The 20,283-nt window shown below is 45.5% G+C and overlaps 1 protein-coding gene across 1 annotated transcript; it reads left to right on the plus strand.

The window, feature by feature from the left end:
- Positions 1–2,797: 2,797 nt before the first annotated feature.
- Psg16 (pregnancy specific glycoprotein 16) lies at positions 2,798–18,173 on the plus strand. The gene is given in 5 exon segments (NM_001025679.2): positions 2,798–3,047; positions 4,059–4,415; positions 14,666–15,025; positions 16,110–16,469; positions 17,803–18,173. Coding segments are annotated over 5 exon segments (1,443 nt in total). The 5' UTR covers positions 2,798–2,965; the 3' UTR covers positions 18,087–18,173.
- The last annotated feature ends 2,110 nt before the right edge of the window (positions 18,174–20,283 follow it).

The following is a 20,283-nucleotide window of genomic DNA, read 5'->3' on the forward strand; positions in this document are numbered from 1 at the left end:
CCCCTTCCTTATGGGTGTTCCCCTCCCAACCCTCCCCCCATTGCCGCCCTCCCCCCATAGACTAGTTCACTGGGGGTTCAGTCTTAGCAGGACCCAGGGCTTCCCCTTCCACTGGTGCTCTTACTAGGATATTCATTGCTACCTATGGGGTCAGAGTCCAGGGTCAGTCCATGTATAGTCTTTAGGTAGTGGCTTAGTCCCTGGAAGCTCTGGTTGCTTGGCATTGTTGTACTTTTGGGGTCTTGAGCCCCTTCAAGCTCTTCCAGTTCTTTCTCTGATTCCTTCAACAGGGGACCTATTCTCAGTTCAGTGGTTTGCTGCTGGCATTCGCCTCTGTATTTGCTGTATTCTGGCTGTGTCTCTCAGGAGTGATCTACATCCGGCTCCTGTCGGTCTGCACTTCTTTGCTTCATCCATCTTGTCTAATTGGGTGGCTGTATATGTATGGGCCACATGTGGGGCAGGCTCTGAATGGGTGTTCCTTCAGTCTCTGTTTTAATCTTTGCCTCTCCCTTCCCTGCCAAGGGTATTCTTTTTCCTCATTTAAAGAAGGAGTGAAGCATTCACATTTTTTTTTTTTTGTTACTCTTGTGGTACCTGGCACCATTTTTTTTTTAAATTAGCTTCTCAATCATCATCTGGAAAGAAAACATTCTGAGCAACATCATTAAAAACAGCTCTGATAAAGCACGGTCACTACTACGTATCATAAAGCAGGTACAAGCTATTTTACATCCACAGAGGTATGATACAGTACTGTCCTACATCTATAATACTAGAGGATACAATTTAAAAGGCATTATTTGAGACTTGATTCTACTTTTCCAGCAGAGGGCCCAAAGGATGGTGTGACACAGCTTTGTAAAGAAACATACTCTAGACAGGATTTCCTTTCACTAGTGGCACACTTCTAAGGATTCATTCTCTCCATGAATGTCAGCTAAAACCGTTATTAAAAAAATGAAATATCCCTAGAACAAAACCGTATAACCACCGGATTCACATGAAGATGACCTAGTGGAGACAAGCTGGACCTCACCTTACCAACAACTGTTTAAAATAGTGTCCTAGTTAGCCTTTACTGGCACCTTGACACAGCCTAGATTCACCTGTGGAGAAGCGTCTCAACTGAATAACCATCCTTATCCAGTCTGGCTACGGATGTGTCTGTGAGGGATTGTCTTAACTGATGCAGGAGGGCCAGGCCACTGTGGGTAGCAAAATTCCTAGGCAGATGGTCCTTAATCTTATAAGAAAGCTATCTAACCATGTGCCGGAAAGCCAGCCAGTGCATGAGCCAGCCAGAATCATGGATTTTGCCTTCATATCCTTCCCTGCTATTAAATGACCCAGACTCAAAAGGAAAACAAACCTTTTACTCTCTCTTAAGGTGATGCTGCTCAGAGCATTTTTATCACACCAAGAAAAAGATACTTAGAACAGTGTATGGGGAAGAGTAGATGGCACATCCATTTGAATCAATGTTCTACGTACTCAAGAGCTGATGCCCTCAGCACCCTGTGGGCAAAGAGAAGGAAGGATTGAGACCCCAGAGATGGGCCAGCTGGTAGAGGTGCAGTCCTTTCATTATATTCCTCTCCTTTGACTCTGAAGAGAAATGTCCCAGGAATTTCCTCTGAAAGTTTTTGAGAGCAAGGCTCCTCCTGAGGGTGCCCATCCACTGGATGCACACTTCTTCCAACTTTAGTTTAATTCTTCCAGGAGCTCCCAGGAAGAATCTGGAACCCTGCCTAGACCCACCCTACACTAGATGGAAACAGGAGTTCTGCAGAGTACAGTGAGCAGGATGACAGGCACTGCATCCACTTATGCTGAAGGGATCAGGGCAGGTCACAGTTGACTTTTTGACTACCTCTGCTGTAGCCGTAAACATGAGATTGCAGTTCTCTGAGAGAACTCCAGGGGACAATATAAGGACATTCATCCATGCGTGTCTGGGCATTCACACACACACACACACACACACACACACACACACACACACACACACACACACACAATCAGTCAGAAAATTTTTTCCTGAGCCATGACCTTGCCTTACACAGAGGTTTTCATTCCTATCCCTATTAACCTGGGGCACCCTCCCAAGGTTCTTTGTCTGAGAACAGCCCTCTGTCTAGAGAACCTGAAAGTTTCCTTTCTTCTGTCATCTTTGACAAGGGAAGACAGAATTTCTCCAGGGGAATTAACCAGAGAAAGGGTAAAGGTTAATTAAGAAGACTAGAGAGAGCTCAGCTAATTCATAATGCTAGAATGTTGCCTTGAAACCCTCCATACAAAGAGGAACACGTAATCCCTTCCAGGTCACACAGGTCACCTCTTCACAGTACTCAGGACTTGAAACTTGTCATTCAACTGCTTCCGTGCCTATGTCTTGGGTCAGGAACTTGATTGGTTATTATATTTTTATTGGTTATTATTGATATTAGTGATAAAGGATTAATCTTTTTCTCTATTCATCACTCAGGTGGTCCCTTTCCAGCCCTCATAGGCATCTCTGTCATCTTCCTGCTGGGAAATCTCACCTTCCATGAGCACTGAGGACACAGGGCAGACTGGGTGCTCAGCTGAGTCTCTCTGTCACAGGGACACATAGGCAGGATGGAGGCTCCCTCTTTGACACAGACAAACTCAAGACCAGGACTCAGCAGATGTCAGCCCTGGGATGAGCCATTGTTCTCTGAGGGCATGGGGATGTTTATCAGCCTTGTTTCTCAATGAGTGTCTTGGAGGAGAAACATAAAAAGAGAAAAGTTGAGAGAGATGCAGGCAGCAACGAGGGTAGAAAGGACTGAGCAGTGCCTTACACACAAACCCCATGCCCACAGCCCATTGGATTCTGGGAAGTGCTCCTGCCTGAGAGGAAACTCAGTTCAGAAGGAGGAAGGACAGCAGAGGCCAGCTGCCTTGTTGGAGTTGAAGGTCTTCTCCTCAGAGCAAGAACATGACAGTGAGAAGACAGATGGAGGCATCCTCTGTGTTTCCCTTCAAGGGGTGTACCCCCTGCCAAGGGTTCCTCCTCACAGGTAAGAATGCCTACTCCATGATTGTGTGTGGGGAGGAGAACTCAGAGAAAGGCTGAAGTTTCTTGAGAAGACAGGAGCCCTAGAGGAGACTCGGAATTTTGTTTAAAGTCATAGGGCAGAAGGTGCAGTGAGGGCTTAGGTGTAGCAGGCTGAAGCCCTCAAAGGACAGGAGCTAGCTGAGAATGGAGAAAACCCTCAATGTTCTCTACTGAAAGTCAGCCACACTGTCTGCTCTGTTGTGAGTCCCGATGTGTCCAACCATCACCGAGTGACTCTCCAAATGGAAGTCAAACGGATAATAAGATGGCTCAGTGTGCAGACATGACCATCTCCATTCAGTCCTCAGCTCCAGCGTGGTAGTCAGGGAGATGGGACTCCTACAGGTCTTCTCTGCCCTCCACAGCTATGCGGTAGCTTTAACAGTACGTGAAAACACTGAGACATGTGCTGTGGCACATACCCAAACCAGCTCACGCTGAGACATGTGCCTTCGTGAACCTACACATACAATACAGAAGTGTAAGGAAAATTACAATACCCTTGATTATAATTATTGTTGTTAGCTACAAACCTAGAACTATGTAGATTAATCCATGGACACATCCATCCATCCATCCATCCATCCATCCATCCATCCATCCATCCATTCTTTCCTTTTTAATTCTTCATTCCTTTCCTCCTTCCTTGTCCCTCCCTCTCTCCCTCCCTCTCTCTCTCCCTCTCTCCCTCCTTCCTTCCTTCATCCCTTCCTTCCTCTATTGATGCCTGAAAATTTCTCAGGAACCGAGTCTTCCTAATGTCAGATTACTCCCTGTCCTCCCAGAGCCCTGATTCTAGTGGGTCAGAGATCAGTGTACCCAGAGAGTTGATGACACAGTGAGAGTCTTTGAGGGAATGGAGGTCATGGTGCTCACCTCCATCAAGAAGAGTGGGAATACCATACCCATACCCTTAAGGTGAATGCTAATCTCACTTGCTCAATATCAATGGTTGCTCTGTCTTCCCTTTTAGCCTCCCTTTTAACCTGTTTGCTCCTGACCACTGCCCAAGTCACCATTGAATCAGTGCCATCCCAAGTAGTTGAAGGAGACAACGTCCTTCTTCTTGTCCACAATCTGCCAGAGAACATTATAGTCTTAGCCTGGTTCAGAAGGCTAAGGAATATGAACCGTGCAATTGGCCTATACGCACTGAACATTAAAGTAAGCATGATGGGGCCAGTGCACAGCGGTAGAGAGACAGTGTACAGCAATGGTTCCCTGTGGATCTGCAATGTCACACAGAAGGACACAGGATTCTACATCCTACAAACCTTAAATAGACATGGAGAAATGGTATCAAGAACATCCATATATCTCTACGTGTACAGTAAGTGATACTTTGTGAACTCTGGGTGCTGTGTGGGGTTCATTCCAGTAGACACACATAGAAGAGGTAGGCTTCCTACCCCTTTGCAATGTGTCCTCCCATTGGGATGTAAAGATGTAGTGCAGGACAAACTAGGAGAATAGTGACAGTTGAACAGAATCCTTCATTTGACCTCACCTTGCAATCAGCTGGATGTGTGGTTAACTCAGTGAAGGACATCAGTCCTTGTCTAGACTTCTGGGGTTCTTAGCAGTAATATGTTCTTGTGAGGGAGGGGAATTGGGTTTGAATGTGGTACATAGGATCCTCATGGAAGTGAGAACCAGAAAGCCTTGTCTCCAGACCTCTGTCCTGACTCATCTCCTGATGGCCCGAGAAGCATTTTACAAAGGCTGGATTCTGACATCTGTTGGCAGGGAACAGTGCTTTTGAGGAGCAAATCCTTGTGCCACATACAATCACCTGGTGCACGGCCATGAGAGCCACAGTTAGGCGAGGTCTCCTGGATCTCTCCAGTGACTCATCAGGGAGAGAATAGAAAGACAGATGTCCCGGCCACTAAGTTAACTGTTATGATGGCCTTATGAGACTTCCAGGAAGGTCATGGTTGCCAGGAAGAGGGACAAAGGACACAGATCCCCCTGACAGTTGCTTGTCCTTTGGGGTCCAGCTCATAGAAGTCTGTCCTGCAGGCAAATGACACCAGGCTCTGCTGATGTGGATAGCTCCCCAGATGTGAGCTGCAGTTCTCCCAGCGATCAGCAGGGGCCGCCTCAGGGAAACACAATTAACACCCAGAAGAGTATTTGTCTAAACCAGGAACTTACCTCCTCCTCTGGCTAGCTCCCCTGTTCCTACAGACATGGGGGTCACACAGCCTTCTCAGACCTACCAGCTGCCTCCTTTTCTGCTGCCTTGCTAGGGAATTATGTGTAGTGGCTGCTTCGTGTATTTTCTCTGGAAAAGATAGAGTATCCTAAGGGAATCACCCAGACAGAGGTTCAAGGCATCTCTGAAAGGCCAGGCAGCACATGGGCAGAGCCACCTCACAGCTCAGGACCCAGAGGAAGTGTGCCCACCATCTTGAATCCCTGCATGGGATGATGGAGCCCAGAGCAGTCCTTCCAGGACTCAGGTCACCTCCCACACACTCAGGAAGTGAGGCTCTTGACACAGCTGCTCCTGGGCCCCTTTTCTCCCTGAGAATCCTGACTGGTGACTGCAGTGAGAACGCATCTGTCCCCTCCCCAACTCGTCACACAGCTGGCCCCTTGGGATCCTCACACACATCTCTGTCTCCTTCCTCCTGAGAGCAAACTCCATCTTTGCAGGGCACTGAGAACACAGGGCAGACTGGGTGCCCAGCTGGTTCCTGGGTCACCCAGGGAGTGCAGAGGCTCACTCACTGGTGCTGACTGAGCCAGAGTCAGGACACAGCAGGTGGCAGACCCTGGATAAGCAGCTGTTCTTGTAGGGCACAGAGATGCTCATAAGCCTTTTCTTTCACAGCCTGTTCTAGAGGACTGAAACATTAAGAGAGAAGAGGAGAGGGGCATGGGACAGCTGTGAGAATAGAGAAGGGAGTGTTTTCAATAGAGACCTCCCTTCCTCCCCACCCCCATAGCCTGTGGAACTCTGGAAGATGCTCTTGCCTGGGAGGAGGCTCAGTTCAGAGAGGCAGGAAGAGAGAACTAGGGGGCCATACTGGAGCAGATGTGCCACAGAGGGAGGACAGATCTGGCCACAGAGACCAAGGAGGTGCACTCCTTAGCATCGGCAAAGGGTGCAACACCCATCTGGGCTACTGGGAGGAGACCACACAGTGGAGTATAAGAAGACAGGGCTCACCCACTGTCTGAAGTCTCTCTCTCTTTTTTTTTTTTGGTTCTTTTTTTCGGAGCTGGGGACCAAACCCAGGGCCTTGCGCTTCCTAGGCAAGCGCTCTACCACTGAGCTAAATCCCCAGCCCCTGTCTGAAGTCTCTTAAGAGGCACAAGGACCTGAGAGTTGTCTCAGTGTTTGGGGAGGAAAGATGATAGGAGCTCAGCAGCAGAAGGATGCTCTTGGTGAAGAGATGAAATGAGGGGAGAGAAGATTGTTGTTACCCAAAGTAAGTAATCATAAGCACAGAATTCTGAAGACTGCTCTTCTCAGCTATGATGTCCCAAATAAGAAACCAATCTTATCAGTGACATGGCTCAGTGATGTAGGTATTCACTTCATTATCTGACAACCTGAGAACTAATGATCACAAATTGTCCCCTGACCTCCACCTAGGGACTGTGTCCTACACCTACTCCCACACATTGGGACATGCCCTTGATAGAAACACACATACAGACACACAGACACACAGACATACAGACACACAGACACACACAGACATATAGACACACAGACACACAGATATACAGACACACATACACACATACACACACAGACACACAGATATACAGACACACATACACACATACACACACAGACACACAGACACACAGATACACAGACACACATACACACAGACACACACAGACACACAGACATACAGACATACAGACACACAGACATACAGACACACAGACATACAGACACACAGACATACAGACACACAGACACAGACACACAGACACACAGACACACAGACACACAGACACACATACACACACAGACACAGACACAGACACACAGACACACATACACACACAGACACACAGACATACACACACACAGACACACAGACATACAGGCACACAGACACAGACACACAGACACACAGACACACACAACCAAACCCACACACACACCGAGACACACCCTTGCACACAAATTCATACACCGATATAATAAGTAAAAGTGAAAAAAATCATAGCCAATGGAAACTGTCAACACTATGTATACCCTAACATATGAATTTATTTTTTTTAGAATTCAAATATATTTATTAATGCATTTATGTTCTTACGTCTATAAATATATAAAGTTATCATTTTATGTCAAAGTAATTTTTCCTGACAGTTCTAGTAGACAAGGAAATACTAAAATATTGTTTTTTTGCTGGGGTGTGGCACCATGGAACCCCAATGAACCTACCTGTTTTTGTCCTTTTTATTAAATTTATTTATTTATTTATTCAATTTACAGCCTCATATCAGCTCTTTCTCTCCTCCAAGTACCCTTTCTTGTTAGTCCTTTCCCCATTCCGCCTTCCTGTTCCTGAGAAGGGGAAGCCCCCCTCTCAGTGTTGACCCCTTACCTATACCCCTCTCCCCAGCACATCAAGTTGCTGTGGGACTTGGCACATCCTCTTCCACTGAGGCCAGACTAGGTGGTCCATTTAGAGGTTGGCGATTCACAGGCAGCCAGGCAACAGGCTCAGGGACAGCCCCTCCTCCAGTTGTTGGGGAATACCCATAAAGACCAAGCTGCTCATCTGCTACATATGTGCGTGGGGCCTAGGTCCAGCCTGTGCTCACTCTTTGGTTGGTGATTCAGTCTCTGGGAGGCCCCAAGGGTCCATGTTAGGTGACTCTGTTGGGGTTCCTGTCCTCTCCAGTCCCTCCAATCCTCCTCTCAACTCTTCTGTGGGTCTCTCTGAGCTCTAGCTAATGTTGGGGTTTGAGACTCTGCATCTCTCTCCATCAGCTGCTGGATGGAGCCTCTCAGAGGACAGGTATTCTGGGTTCCCGTCTGCCGACATAACCGAGTATTATTAATAGCCTAAGGGATTGATTCTTTCCTATAGGATGGGTCTTAGTTTGGGGCAGTGATTGGTTGGCCATTCCCTCAGCCTCTGCTCTATCTTTGTCTGGGCCCATCTTGTAGGTAGGACACTTTTTGGGTCAAAGGTTTTGTGGATGGGTGGCTGTCCTTATCCTTTTACTTGGTGTCCTGCTTGGCTACAGAAGATGGCCACTTCAGGCTCTACATGCCCTGCTGCTAGGAGTCTCAGGTAGAGCCAACCCACTGACACTCTGCTGCCTCTCCCAACCCAGCACTCTGGCATGTTCTAGAGAGTGTCCCCTCCCCAATTTCCCTTTTCTCTCCCCTGCTCTGTCCTACATTTGATTTCCCCCTCCCTCTCCACTCCCATCCCCATCCCCTCTGCCAACCAGTTCCCTCCCTCCATCGAACTTTGATATTTATTTTGTTTCCCCTTCTTAAAAAGATTCAATCATCCTCCCTTGGGCCCTTGTTGTTATTTGACTTCTTTGTGTCTGTTGATTACAGCTGGATAACCTGAACTTCATGACTAATATCCATTTATAAGTGAGTCCATAGCATGCACGTCCTTTTGGGATTGGTTACTTCACTCAGGATGATATTATCAAGTTCCACTCATTCCCCTCGAAAATTGATGATATCTTTGTTTTTAACAGCTGAATAGTATCCCCTTGTATTCATATACCACATTTTCTGTATCCATTTTTTTTATGTTGATAGACATCTAGGTTGTTTCCAGTTTCTGGCTTTTACGAATAAAGCTGCTATAAACATAGTTGGGCAAATGTCCTTGTGGATGGTGGAGCATCTTTTGGGTTTATGCCCAGGAGCAGTATAACTGGGTCTTGACGTAAAAGTTGCCCCAATCTTCTGAGAAAATGCCAAATTGATTTCCAGAGTGGCTGTACAAATTTGTACTCCCGCCAGCAATGAAGGAATGGTCCCCTTGCTCCACATCCTCCATAGGATGTGCTGTTCTTTAAGGTTTTGATCTTCATCATTCTGATGGGTATCAGATGGTATCTCAGAGTCGATTTGAAATGCATTTCCCTGATGACCAAGGAACTGGTATCTAACTTTTTGAGTTCTTTATATAGTTTGGATATCAGTCCTCTGTCAAATGTATGTTGTCTGAATATCTTTTCACATTCTGTAGGCTGCCTTTTTGTACTAAGGATGTTATCCTTTGATTTGCAGTAGCTTTCAGTTTCATGAGGTTCCATTCGTTTATTCTTGACCTCAGAAAGTTGTCTCCTGCACCAGTGAGTTCCAGGCTATTTCACACTTTCCATTAGATTTAGTGTATCTGGTTTTATTTTGAGGTCTTTGATACATTTGAACTTGAGTTTTGTGCAGGGTGATAAATACAGATCTATTTGCATTCTTCTACATGCAGACAGCCAGTTAGACTAGCACCATTTGTTGAAGATGCTTTTCCTTTTCCTCTGCGTGGTTTTGGCTTCTTTGTCAAAAATCAAGTGTATGAAGGTTTGTGGGATTATTTCTAGGTATTTGATTCGATTCCATTGATCCACCTGTCTGTTTCTATACCCATAGCATACAGTTCTTATCACTATTGCTCTGTAGTACAGCCTGAGGTCGGAGACGATGATACTTCTAGATGTTCTTTTATTGTTCTGGATCATTTCAGCTGTCCTGCTTTTTTCCAAATGAATTTGAGAATTGTTCTTTCAAGATCTGTAAATATTTATGTTCAAATTTTGATGGGAATTGCACTGTATCTGTAGGTTGCTGTTGATCAGATGGTCGTTTTCACTATGTTAATCCTACAGATTCATGAACATGGGAGATCTTTCCATCTTCTGATATCATCCTGAACTGCCTTCTTCAGAGACTTGAAGTTATCATACAGGTCTTTCACTTGCTTGGTTAGAGCTGCAGAAAGCGATTTTATGTTATTTTTGGCTATTGTGAAGAATACTGTTTTCCTAACTTCTTTCCCAGCCTGTTTATTAGTTGTGTAGAGGAGGGCTACTGAGGGCCACATTGCCAAAGCTGTCTAACAGCTTAAGGCATTCTCTGGCAGAATTTTTGGTGTTGCTTATGTATACTATCATATCATCCACAAGTAGGGATACTTTGATTTTTTTCCCTTCCAACTTGTATCTCCTTAATCTCCTCCGGTTGTCTTACTGCTGTGGCTAGGACTTCAAGTACTATATTGATTATGTAGGGAGAGGGTCACAGACTTGTCTTGTCACTGATATTAGTAAAATTGCTTTAAGTTTCTCTCCATTTAGTTTGGTGTTGGCTACTGGCTTGCTGTCTATTACTTTTACTATGTTTAGGTATGTGCCTTGTATCCCTGATTTCCCCAGACTTTAAACATGTACTGGTGTTGGATTTTGTCACAGGCTTTTTCAGCATCTAATGATATGATGTAATTTTTTCTTTCAGTTTGTCTGTATGGTAGATTATGTTGATAGATTTTCATACATTGAATCATTCCTGCATCTCTGGGATTAAGTCTACTTGATCACAGGCACGCATGATACTGAGACATCATTCATTCCTTCATTTATTCATTCACTCTCCACAGGTATTTGAGTTTTTTAATAAAGTCTTTCTTTTTTGTTTTTCTTACTTATTTTTATTAATCGTTGTATTTATTTATATTTTAAACATTTTCCCCCTTCCAGTCTTCCCTCCTAGAGTTCCACCCCCTCACCTTCCCATTTGACTCTAAGAGGGTGCTCTCCGACCCAGTCAACCACTCCCACCTCAGACTTCTAGAATTGCCCTTCTCTGGGGCATCAAGCCACCAGAGGATCGAGAGAATTCCCTCACACTGAGGCTAGACAATGCAGCACTCTGTTACATATTTAGCAGGAACCACAGATTGACCCGTGAATGCTCTTTGGTTGGTGGCTTAGTCCCTGAGAGTTCTGAGGGGTCCAGTTAGTTGATACTGTTATTCTACTTATGGGGTTTCAATCCCTTTCACCTCCTTCAGTTCTTTCCCTAACTCTTCTATTGGGGGTCTCTGGGCTCAGTCTGATGGTTGTCTGTAAGTATCTGCATAATGTAAAGCTATTCAAGAATCTCAGAAATCTATGACCAAATCACAAGACTAAGTCCTTTTTTTCCTTTTTCTAAACAACTAACATTGAACAGAGATAATCATTTCATTAAGTGAATGCTCAAAAGAATTATTTGATCAATTTTTTTTTCAGAGCCGAGGACTGAACCCAGGGCCTTGCACTTGCTAGGCAAGCACTCTACCACTGAACTAAATCCCCAACCCCTTGATCAATGTTAAGATGTAAATGATTTAATAGAAAAAAAAATCTCTGGACTACAGATAAAAAAATAATCAACTGTGTTTTCTAGTTCTTCAATTAACGTTAAGCAACAAGAGGTTAAGGGGGTATATCTTTTTTATTGGATTTTTTAAATTTACATTTCAAATGTTATTCGCTTTCCCAGTTTCCCAGACATAGCACCCTATCCCCTCCTCTCCCCTTCTTCTATAAGGGTGTTCCCCTCCCCATCCATCCCCTTCCCATCCCCAACATTTCCCAACACTGGGGGTCCAACCTTTGTAGGACCAAGGTCTTCTCCTTCCGTTGGTGCCCAACAAGGCCATCCTCTGCTACCTTTGCAGTTGGAGCCATGGGGTCAGTCCATGTATAGTCTTTGGGTAGTGGTTTAGTCCCTGGGAGCTCTGGTTGGTTGGCATTGTTGTTCTTATGGGGTTGCAAGCCCCTTCAGCTCTTTCAGTCCTTTCTCTGATTCCTCCAACAGGGGTCCCGTCCTCAGTTCAGTGGTTTGTAGCTAGCATTCGCCTCTGTATTTGACATACTCTGGCTGTGTCTCTCAGGAGACATCTATATCCAGTTCCTGTCAGCATTCACTTCCTAGCTTCATCAATCTTATCTAGTTTCTGTATATATGTATATATATATTTGGGGTACATGTAGGGCAGGCTCTGAATGGCCATTCCTTCAGTATCTGTTTCAAACTTTGCCTCCATATCCTCTCGTCTGAATAGTTTTGTTCCCCCTTTTAAGAAGGACTGAAATATCCAGATTTGGGTCATCCTTCTTCTTGAGCTTCTTGTGGTCTGTGGATTGTATCTTGGGTAGTTTGAACTTTTGGGCTAATAGCCACTCATCAATGAGTGCATACCATGTGTATTTTTCTGTGATTGGGTTACTTCACTCAGGATTTGTGTTCTCTTAGGGTCTGTATGACATCTGCCCAGGATCTTCTGGCTTTCATTGTCTCTGTTGAGAAGTCTGGTATAATTGTGATAGATCTGCCTTTATATGTTACTTGACCTTTTTCCCTTACTCCCTTTAATATTCTTTCTTTGTTTTGTGCCTTTGGTGTTTTGAGTATTATGTGATGGGAGGAATTTCTTTTCTGGTTCAATCTATTTGGAGTTCTGTAGGCTTCTTGTATGTTTATGGGCATCTCTTTTTTAGGTTAGGGAAGTTTTCTTCTACAATTTTGTTAAAGATATTTACTGGCCCTTTAGGTTGGGAGTCTTCACTCTCCTCTATACCTATTATCCTTAGGTTTGATCTTCTCATTGTGTCCTGGATTTCCTGGATTTTTGGGCTAGGAGCTTTTTGCATTTTACATTTTCATTGACTGTTGTGCAATGTTTTCTATGGTATCTTCTGCCCCTGAGATTCTCTCTTCTATCTCTTGTGTTCTCTTGGTGATGCTTGCATCTATGACTCCTGGTCTCTTCCCTAGGTTTTCTGTCTCCATGGTTCTCTCCTTTTGTGCCTTTTTATTGTTTCTATTTCGATTTTAAGTCCTGGATGGTTTTGTTCAATTCCTTCACTTGTTTGGTTGTGTTTTCCTGTAATTCTTTAAGGGATTTTTGTGTTTCATCTTTAAGGACTTCTACTTGTTTACTTGTGTTGTCCTGTATTTCTTTAAGGGAGTCATTTTTCATTCTTAAATTCCTCCTCCTCCTCCTCCTCCTCCTCCTCCTCCTCCTCCTCCTCCTCCTCCTCCTCCTCCACCACCACCACCACCACCACCACCACCACCACCACCATCATCAAATGTGATTTTATATCTAAATCTTGCTTTTCTGGTGTGTTTGGATATCCAGTATTTGCTTTGGTAGAAGAACTGGGCTCTGATGATGCCAAGTAGTCTTGATTTCTGTTGCTCAGGTTCCGGTGCTTGTCTCTCACTATCAGGTTATCTCTAGTATTAGCTTCTCTTACTGTCTCTGACAGTGGCTTGACCCTTCTGTAGGCCTATGTGTCAGCACTCCTATAAATCTGTTTTCTTTCAGTTGGATCTGAGAACAGAGAGCTCTACTCTTAGGTGTGCTCCTGGTGACTGGCTTTCAGGCTCTTGGTGCAGGCAGAAACCTAAAGGATCCTGCTTCTGACTGCTTCTAGGTCCCTGTGCCCAGGGGTCTCAGATGGCACTAGGTGATTTCCTCTTGGGTTGGGAATGTGGGCAGAGAGTAGTCTCCTCTGAGTTCTTAGGAGTGTCAGCATTTCTGAGGGTCCAGTTCTCTTACCCACGGGATTTGGGTGCAGGGAACTTTGTGACTGGTTCAGTTTAGTTCTGGGCACAGGCGGGACCCAGCAGGTTCCTTCTGCTGACTGCTCCTATATTTCTGTATCCAGAGGCACTATGCCATTTCCTTTTGGGCCAGGGATTTGGGCAGAGGTAAGCAGAAGTGGCTGTCTGTCCTGTGGTCTAAGGATTATCTACACTTCTGCCTGTTCCATTCTCTCCCCCACGGGATTTGGGTACAGGGAGCTGTTGGATAAGTTCAGTTCAGTTCCGGACATAGCCAGAAACCAGAAATGCCCTGTCCCAGAGGACTTCTGCCTTTGAGTCCACCGGGCAGGTCGATTGGAGCAGAAAAATTGGTCTTACCTCTGCTCTCAGATGTGTAGGCGCTCCTGGCAACTGGCTTTCAGCTTTTGGCGCAGGCAGAAACCCGAAGTTTCCTGTCCCTGACTTCTCATAAGTCCCTGTGCTCAGCGGGCACAGATGGGACTAGGCAATTTTCTCTTGGGTCAGGACCAGGGGCAGAGAGTAGTCTCCTCTGAGTTCTCGGGAGTGTCTGCACTTCTGAGGGTCCAGCCCTCTCCCCCTTGGGTGCAGGGAACTGGGTGTGAAGCTTTTCTTTCAAAAGTATGAGACAAATTCCAGTTCTCACAGTTCCCTATTCCTAGTGGACTGGAAGCTCGACCAGCAAAGAAATCTAGAAGGTGAAATCAGGTATAGGGTGTTATCACTAAAGGACAAAAACAAAGAGAGTGTGAAGATTGGGAGGCTTCACCCCAACACCAATCTACACTGAGTGTGGGCAGGGGCCTGAGGACATTGAGGTGGGGCCATGTTGACACCTGAGGAGAAAGAGCATCAAAGAGAGGGAGGTAATGTCCTGACCTCCATCAAGTAAGGCAGGGAGACCCTCACCCACACTCCTCAACTGAGCAACACATACACCTGCTCAAGACACAGGACACCATCCTCTCCAAATACAAAAGCCATAATATTGATGGATCTTTTTTCCCCAGGCTCACTTTTGACTGGCAGACACACTCCTACCTTTTCCCAGCTCAGTATTGAATCAGTGCCACCGAATGTTGCTGAAGGGGCAAGTGTTTTTCTACAGGTTCACAACCTCCCAGAGAATCTTCGAGTGCTTTTCTGGTACAAAGGGGTGGTTGTGTCCAACAATCTCGAGATAGCCCGACACATAAAAGCCAAGAATTCAAGTGTGCCAGGCCCTGCTCACAGTGGTAGAGAGACTGTGTACAGCAATGGATCCCTCCTGCTTCAGAATGTTACCCGGAATGACACTGGATTCTACACCCTACGAACTCTGAGTAGATACCGGAAAATAGAATTGGCACATGTGCAACTTCAGGTGGACAGTAAGTGATTTTCTATGATTGTTCAGTGCTGGGTGGAGCTTTGACACACAGGACTGTCACCCCTGACATGTGGGTAACTCCTCTTTGCCTTTTTATCCCCATGTTGGAGTTGACCACTATGTGCAGGACACATGTGATAGAGAGAAAGGCCCATGGGTCAGACTCCATTGTCTGATTCTCCCCTGTGTCAAGGAGGACCTTGACAGAAAATAACTCAACACTAGATGCCAGACTCTGCCCAGTCTTCTGGGGACTTTTGCCATGCACGTGAGGAAACAATGGCATCCTCACAGAGTGGTGAGCAGTAGGAAGCTCTGGTCAGTCGCCTGTCCCAGGCTTGACTGCAAATGTCTCTGGGAGCATTTTGTCAGCAGTGCTGCTTACTGCCTACATCCTCACAGCCTTCCTATCCTGATCTTGTAGCACCTAAGACACTGAGCCCAGGAGTGGAAATGCTTGCAGTGGCCTAGACTCTCCCACATCAATCACCAATTAAAAATGTACTATAGGTTGGCCCACAGAATATTTTGGTGGTGGCATTTTAAATCGAGGTCCCTTGTTTCAAAAGGCTGTAGCTTGTGTTAATTTGATGTAAAGCCAGCCAGCATGATTCCTGAGCCCTTCCCAATACCTAGGTTTGCCAAGAAGACCACATTCTTCCCACCCATCACCCAGCCTTAGTCCTGGGAACTGCAGGTTGAGCAGTGAGAACATGTAAAATGTGAGACCAGAGGGTGACTGCAGGTACAAAGGAGATGAGAAAGTCAGAGAGTGTGTAGAGACCAAGGTCAGGGGAGGCATCATCTCAAAGCACTATGTGCATGGATGTGTGCAATGTCTGAATGAGGGTAGTGAGGGGACAGTCATGGAGACACAGAGGATGGAGCTCCATGCAGAGGAAATTACAGATTCTAGGGCACTGAGGGAGTGGAGGCCATGTTGCTGACTTCCATCAGGTGTGATAGACACACCCACACCTGCATCTCTAGGCTGAGTGAAGAATCCATCTGCTCAGTATGGAGGTCACCATCTTTCCATCAAGCACAATGATCCCATGTGATGACTTTTCTCCTTTCACTTCCAGCCTCCCTTTCCTCAAGCTGTTACCTTGTCACCTCTGCCCAACTCATGATAGATCCATTGCCACGGCATGCTGCTGAAGGGGAAAGTGTTCTTCTCCAAGTTCACAATTTGCCAGAAGATCTACAGTTTTTTTCCTGGTACAAAAGAGTGTCTAGCATCCAGGTCTTAAAAATTGCAGACTACATCAGAGCCACAAATTCCATCATCAAGGGCCCTGCACAAAGCAGAAGAGAGACAGTGTACACCAACGGATCCCTGCTGCTCCAACATCTCACTGAGAAAGACACAGGCTTGTACACATTACAAACGATAGACAGAAATTTCAACATTGAAACAGCACCTGTGCAAGTCACCGTGCACAGTAAGTGACTCTCAATGACTTCCAGCTGCTGGGTGTGGTTTATCCTATTTCATAACTGGACTGTGAGGAGTGGGCTGTGCCTGCTCTCCCCGCCAGCATTATTTCCTCTCATTGGTGTTTGGGCACTTACTGCAGGGCCCACATGGGGTAGACCAAAAGCATTAGAGCAGAACCCCTCTCCTGTCTTTATCTGTAGAGAGGAAGGCCTGTGTTTGTAAAACTCAGGCCAAGGATGTCACACTCAGCCCTGATCCTTGGGTCTCTCCGCATGCACATGCCTTTTAGGAGGACTCTGTGGGGGAAGAGATCAAAGAGTCAGAAAGTGAGAATTGGGGATTGTAGAGGAAGAAGTGAGGGAAGGCATACCATCTTCACATCTTCTGAGTGTTAGCAGGCATGTGAGGACAGTGAGGTTGGGGCACATGAGGACAGAGTTCCACACAGAGGAAGTGACAAATAGTCAGGTGCACCAAGGTCATGGAGATTGTTTGCTCATTCCTGCCTGTATGTGCAGACACTGCCTCCTACCTCTCCTGAGTGATGGATCCAAGCTTCTGTGGTCACAGACCCCATCTTTTCACCAAAGACAAAGATGTCATTATTGGTGAATTTGTCCTTTTCTATTCTATCTTCCCTTTTAACCCCCCCTCCATGGTCTAGCTTACTTTTGAATCAGTAAAAGAAGCTCCAGGAAGGCAAGGATCCAGACTCAACTGTAGTTGGTCCCAGAGAGCTTCTCTTCAGGGCTAGCATTAAATTTCCTGTTAGAGCTGACAGGGAACAAGACTTTGCTGACTGCCCAAGTCACACAGGGTGTGGGATCAGCTGTGCACCACCATGACAGCTGTAGTCATGTAGGTCACCTATGTACCTCCTTTACTTGAGCCTCAGTGGACAGGTGTCAGGGCAGAAGCCAATTGTTCTGATGGACTTAGGAGACTCAGATGAAAATAGGGAAGGGACAGAGGTGACAGTTCTCCAGGCAGCTTCTTATTCTCAGTAGTCTAGCCTAGGGTAACTGGTATAGATGCTGCTGATGTGAGCAGCTTCCCCACCCCGAGTTCAGAACATTGATCATACCTAATCTTAACTATAGGCACTGCAATGATCATGCACAGGGTGTCCTAGTAGAGGGAATCTGAGGCACATCAAACTCAGTGGTTAATCAGGGTCACACAGCCCTTGGGTCACAAATGCAAAGCACAAGATATGACTGTAGTCACAGCTCCAATTTCTCCTCCCTGGAAGCTTTATTAGGTGTGAGCTATAGAAGGGCTGGTTGAGGTGTCTGAAGAACAACTGTCATTTGGTCCCCTCCTTTGTTTCTTTGCAGAGCCTGTGACACAGCCCTTCATGAGAGTCACCAACAGAACAGTCAGAGTACAGAGCTCAGTGGTCTTCACTTGCTTCTCAGACAACACTGGGATCTGCATGCATTGGTTCTTCAATAATAAGAGTGTCCAGCTCACACAGAGGATCGCACTGTCCCCATCAAAATGCCATCTCAGCATAGATCCTGTCAGTTGGGAGGATGCTGGACAGTATCAATGTGAAGTCTCCAATCCAGTCAGCTCGAAGACCAGTCTCCCAGTCAGCCTGGCTGTGATGGATGAGTGACCCCTCCTCTCATGCTACAGCAGAGCAGTGGCATTCCTTTGTCAAATGGAGAAAAGTTACATGGTTAAAATTGTCAGTAAGCACTCATGTACTGCCATCATGGTGGATTTTGTCTAAAGTCCTGTCAGAACCGTGTGTAGAAGAATAGGCCAGCATTTAAAGTGAGAGTAGTTGTCAAAAGGAAAATAAATACATTGATACAGTAAACAGTATTACAAATGTGTTAAGAGTTTAGATTGTGGATCGAATGTACCACGAACCCTGAGAATCTATGGCAACTAGTATCACAAGTCTCTAAATTTCCGATGCTCCACGTGTTCTGTTAACATGGCCTGGTGTTTGCACAGAGACAAACATGCACTCATATGCTCCAATAGCATCACCTAACCACAAGGCTACCTGGACACCAGTCACCAATGAGAAGTGAGGAAGATGACAGTAGAGACTGCCCACATTTCTCAGTGCACATAACTGGCTACTAAATAGTTTTGATCCAGTTACTTTGATGCACAGAATTGAAATCCTTTGTGTAAACACTAGCTGGAATATTTCTATCCAAAGAGTTGTGGTCACAGTGTGAACTTGCACACAATTTTTTGATATACATACATACATAATACATACATTATATAATACAAAAATGTAAATATATATGTGGTTTCCTTCTGGTACCCAGAGTTTGTTGGCAGTGATGCCCTTAGTACCCTCCATTATTGATGTTAATATTATAGTTAGAGTTAAGTATGACTGGGTTCATGGAAAATCCCCAGCCAGCTGTAGAAGATCAATACAAATCGGGTGGTCAGGATGCCTAATGATATGACAAATTTGTGACCTTTCTGAGAAACCAACATCCTGTTGACTAATGATATGACAAACTTGTGACCTTTCTGAGAAATACAAATCTGGTGGTCAGGATGCCTAATGATATCACAAACTTGTGGTGGTCAGGATGCCTAATGATATCACAAACTTGTGGTGGTCAGGATGCCTAATGATATCACAAACTTGTGGTGGTCAGGATGCCTAATGATATCACAAACTTGTGGTGGTCAGGATGCCTAATGATATCACAAACTTGTGGTGGTCAGGATGCCTAATGATATCACAAACTTGTGGTGGTCAGGATGCCTAATGATATCACAAACTTGTGGTGGTCAGGATGCCTAATGATATCACAAACTTGTGGTGGTCAGGATGCCTAATGATATCACAAACTTGTGACCTCTCCAACATCATGTTGATGTCAGGTGATTGCCTGACCACAAGAGCCAGTGTCCTTGGCTTGCATAGATGTTTCCCACTTCCCTCCTCCCTCTGTTATCCCTGCTATGGTATAAATTCAGCCTTGGGAAAAAAATAAAATTTATCTCCTTGATCAGACTCTTGTCTTGGTGTCCTACTTCGAGTCTCTTGTCCCCCATTCTCTTCTAGTTGGTCCCCAACCTCTGCTAACTGCCCTATGGGCCAGGGAAAACTGGAGCCCAGACATGAGGCTTTTGGGGGTCACAGAGAAGAGAATACCACTCATCAGTGAAGGATAGGCATATCCGTTTATCACAGTAGCACCAGAGAGTGACTTTGGCACAATATGATGCCACGGGACCTGCTGTAAGACTGGGAGATTATAGAGCAGGTGCAGATCTTAAGGTAAGTTTAAGTGATGGAACAAGCATTCTACAGTCACATTTTGTGACAGGACTCAAGGAGTCATTCAAGATATGAGGAATAGGGTTAAGAAAAAAGATTTAAAGAAATTTTTAGACTTTGTGGGAAATATTTGTCCATGATTCCCCCAGGAGGGAACAATTGATGCAAAAAGATAGCAGAGAGTTAGTGATTTTTTTTATTAACTTGGGTATTTCTTATTTACATTCTGAATGTTATTCCCTTTCCCGGTTTCCGGGAAAACATCCCCCTAGCCCCTCCCGCTCCCCTTCTTTATGGGTGTTCCCCTCCCCATCCTCCTCCCATTGCTGCCCTCCCCCCAACAATCACATTCACTGGGGGTTCAGTCTTAGCAGGACCAAGGGCTTTCCCTTCCACTGGTGCTCTTACTAGGATATTCATTGCTACCTATGGGGTCAGAGTCCAGGGTCAGTCCATGTATAGTCTTTAGGTAGTGGCTTAGTCCCTGGAAGCTCTGGTTGCTTGGCATTGTTGTACTTTTGGGGTCTCGAGCCCCTTCCAGCTCTTC

The sequence above is a fragment of the Rattus norvegicus genome, chromosome 1 (assembly GCF_021556685.1).
Source record: "Rattus norvegicus strain SHRSP/BbbUtx chromosome 1, alternate assembly SHRSP_T2T, whole genome shotgun sequence".
NCBI classification, from domain to species: domain Eukaryota; kingdom Metazoa; phylum Chordata; class Mammalia; order Rodentia; family Muridae; genus Rattus; species Rattus norvegicus.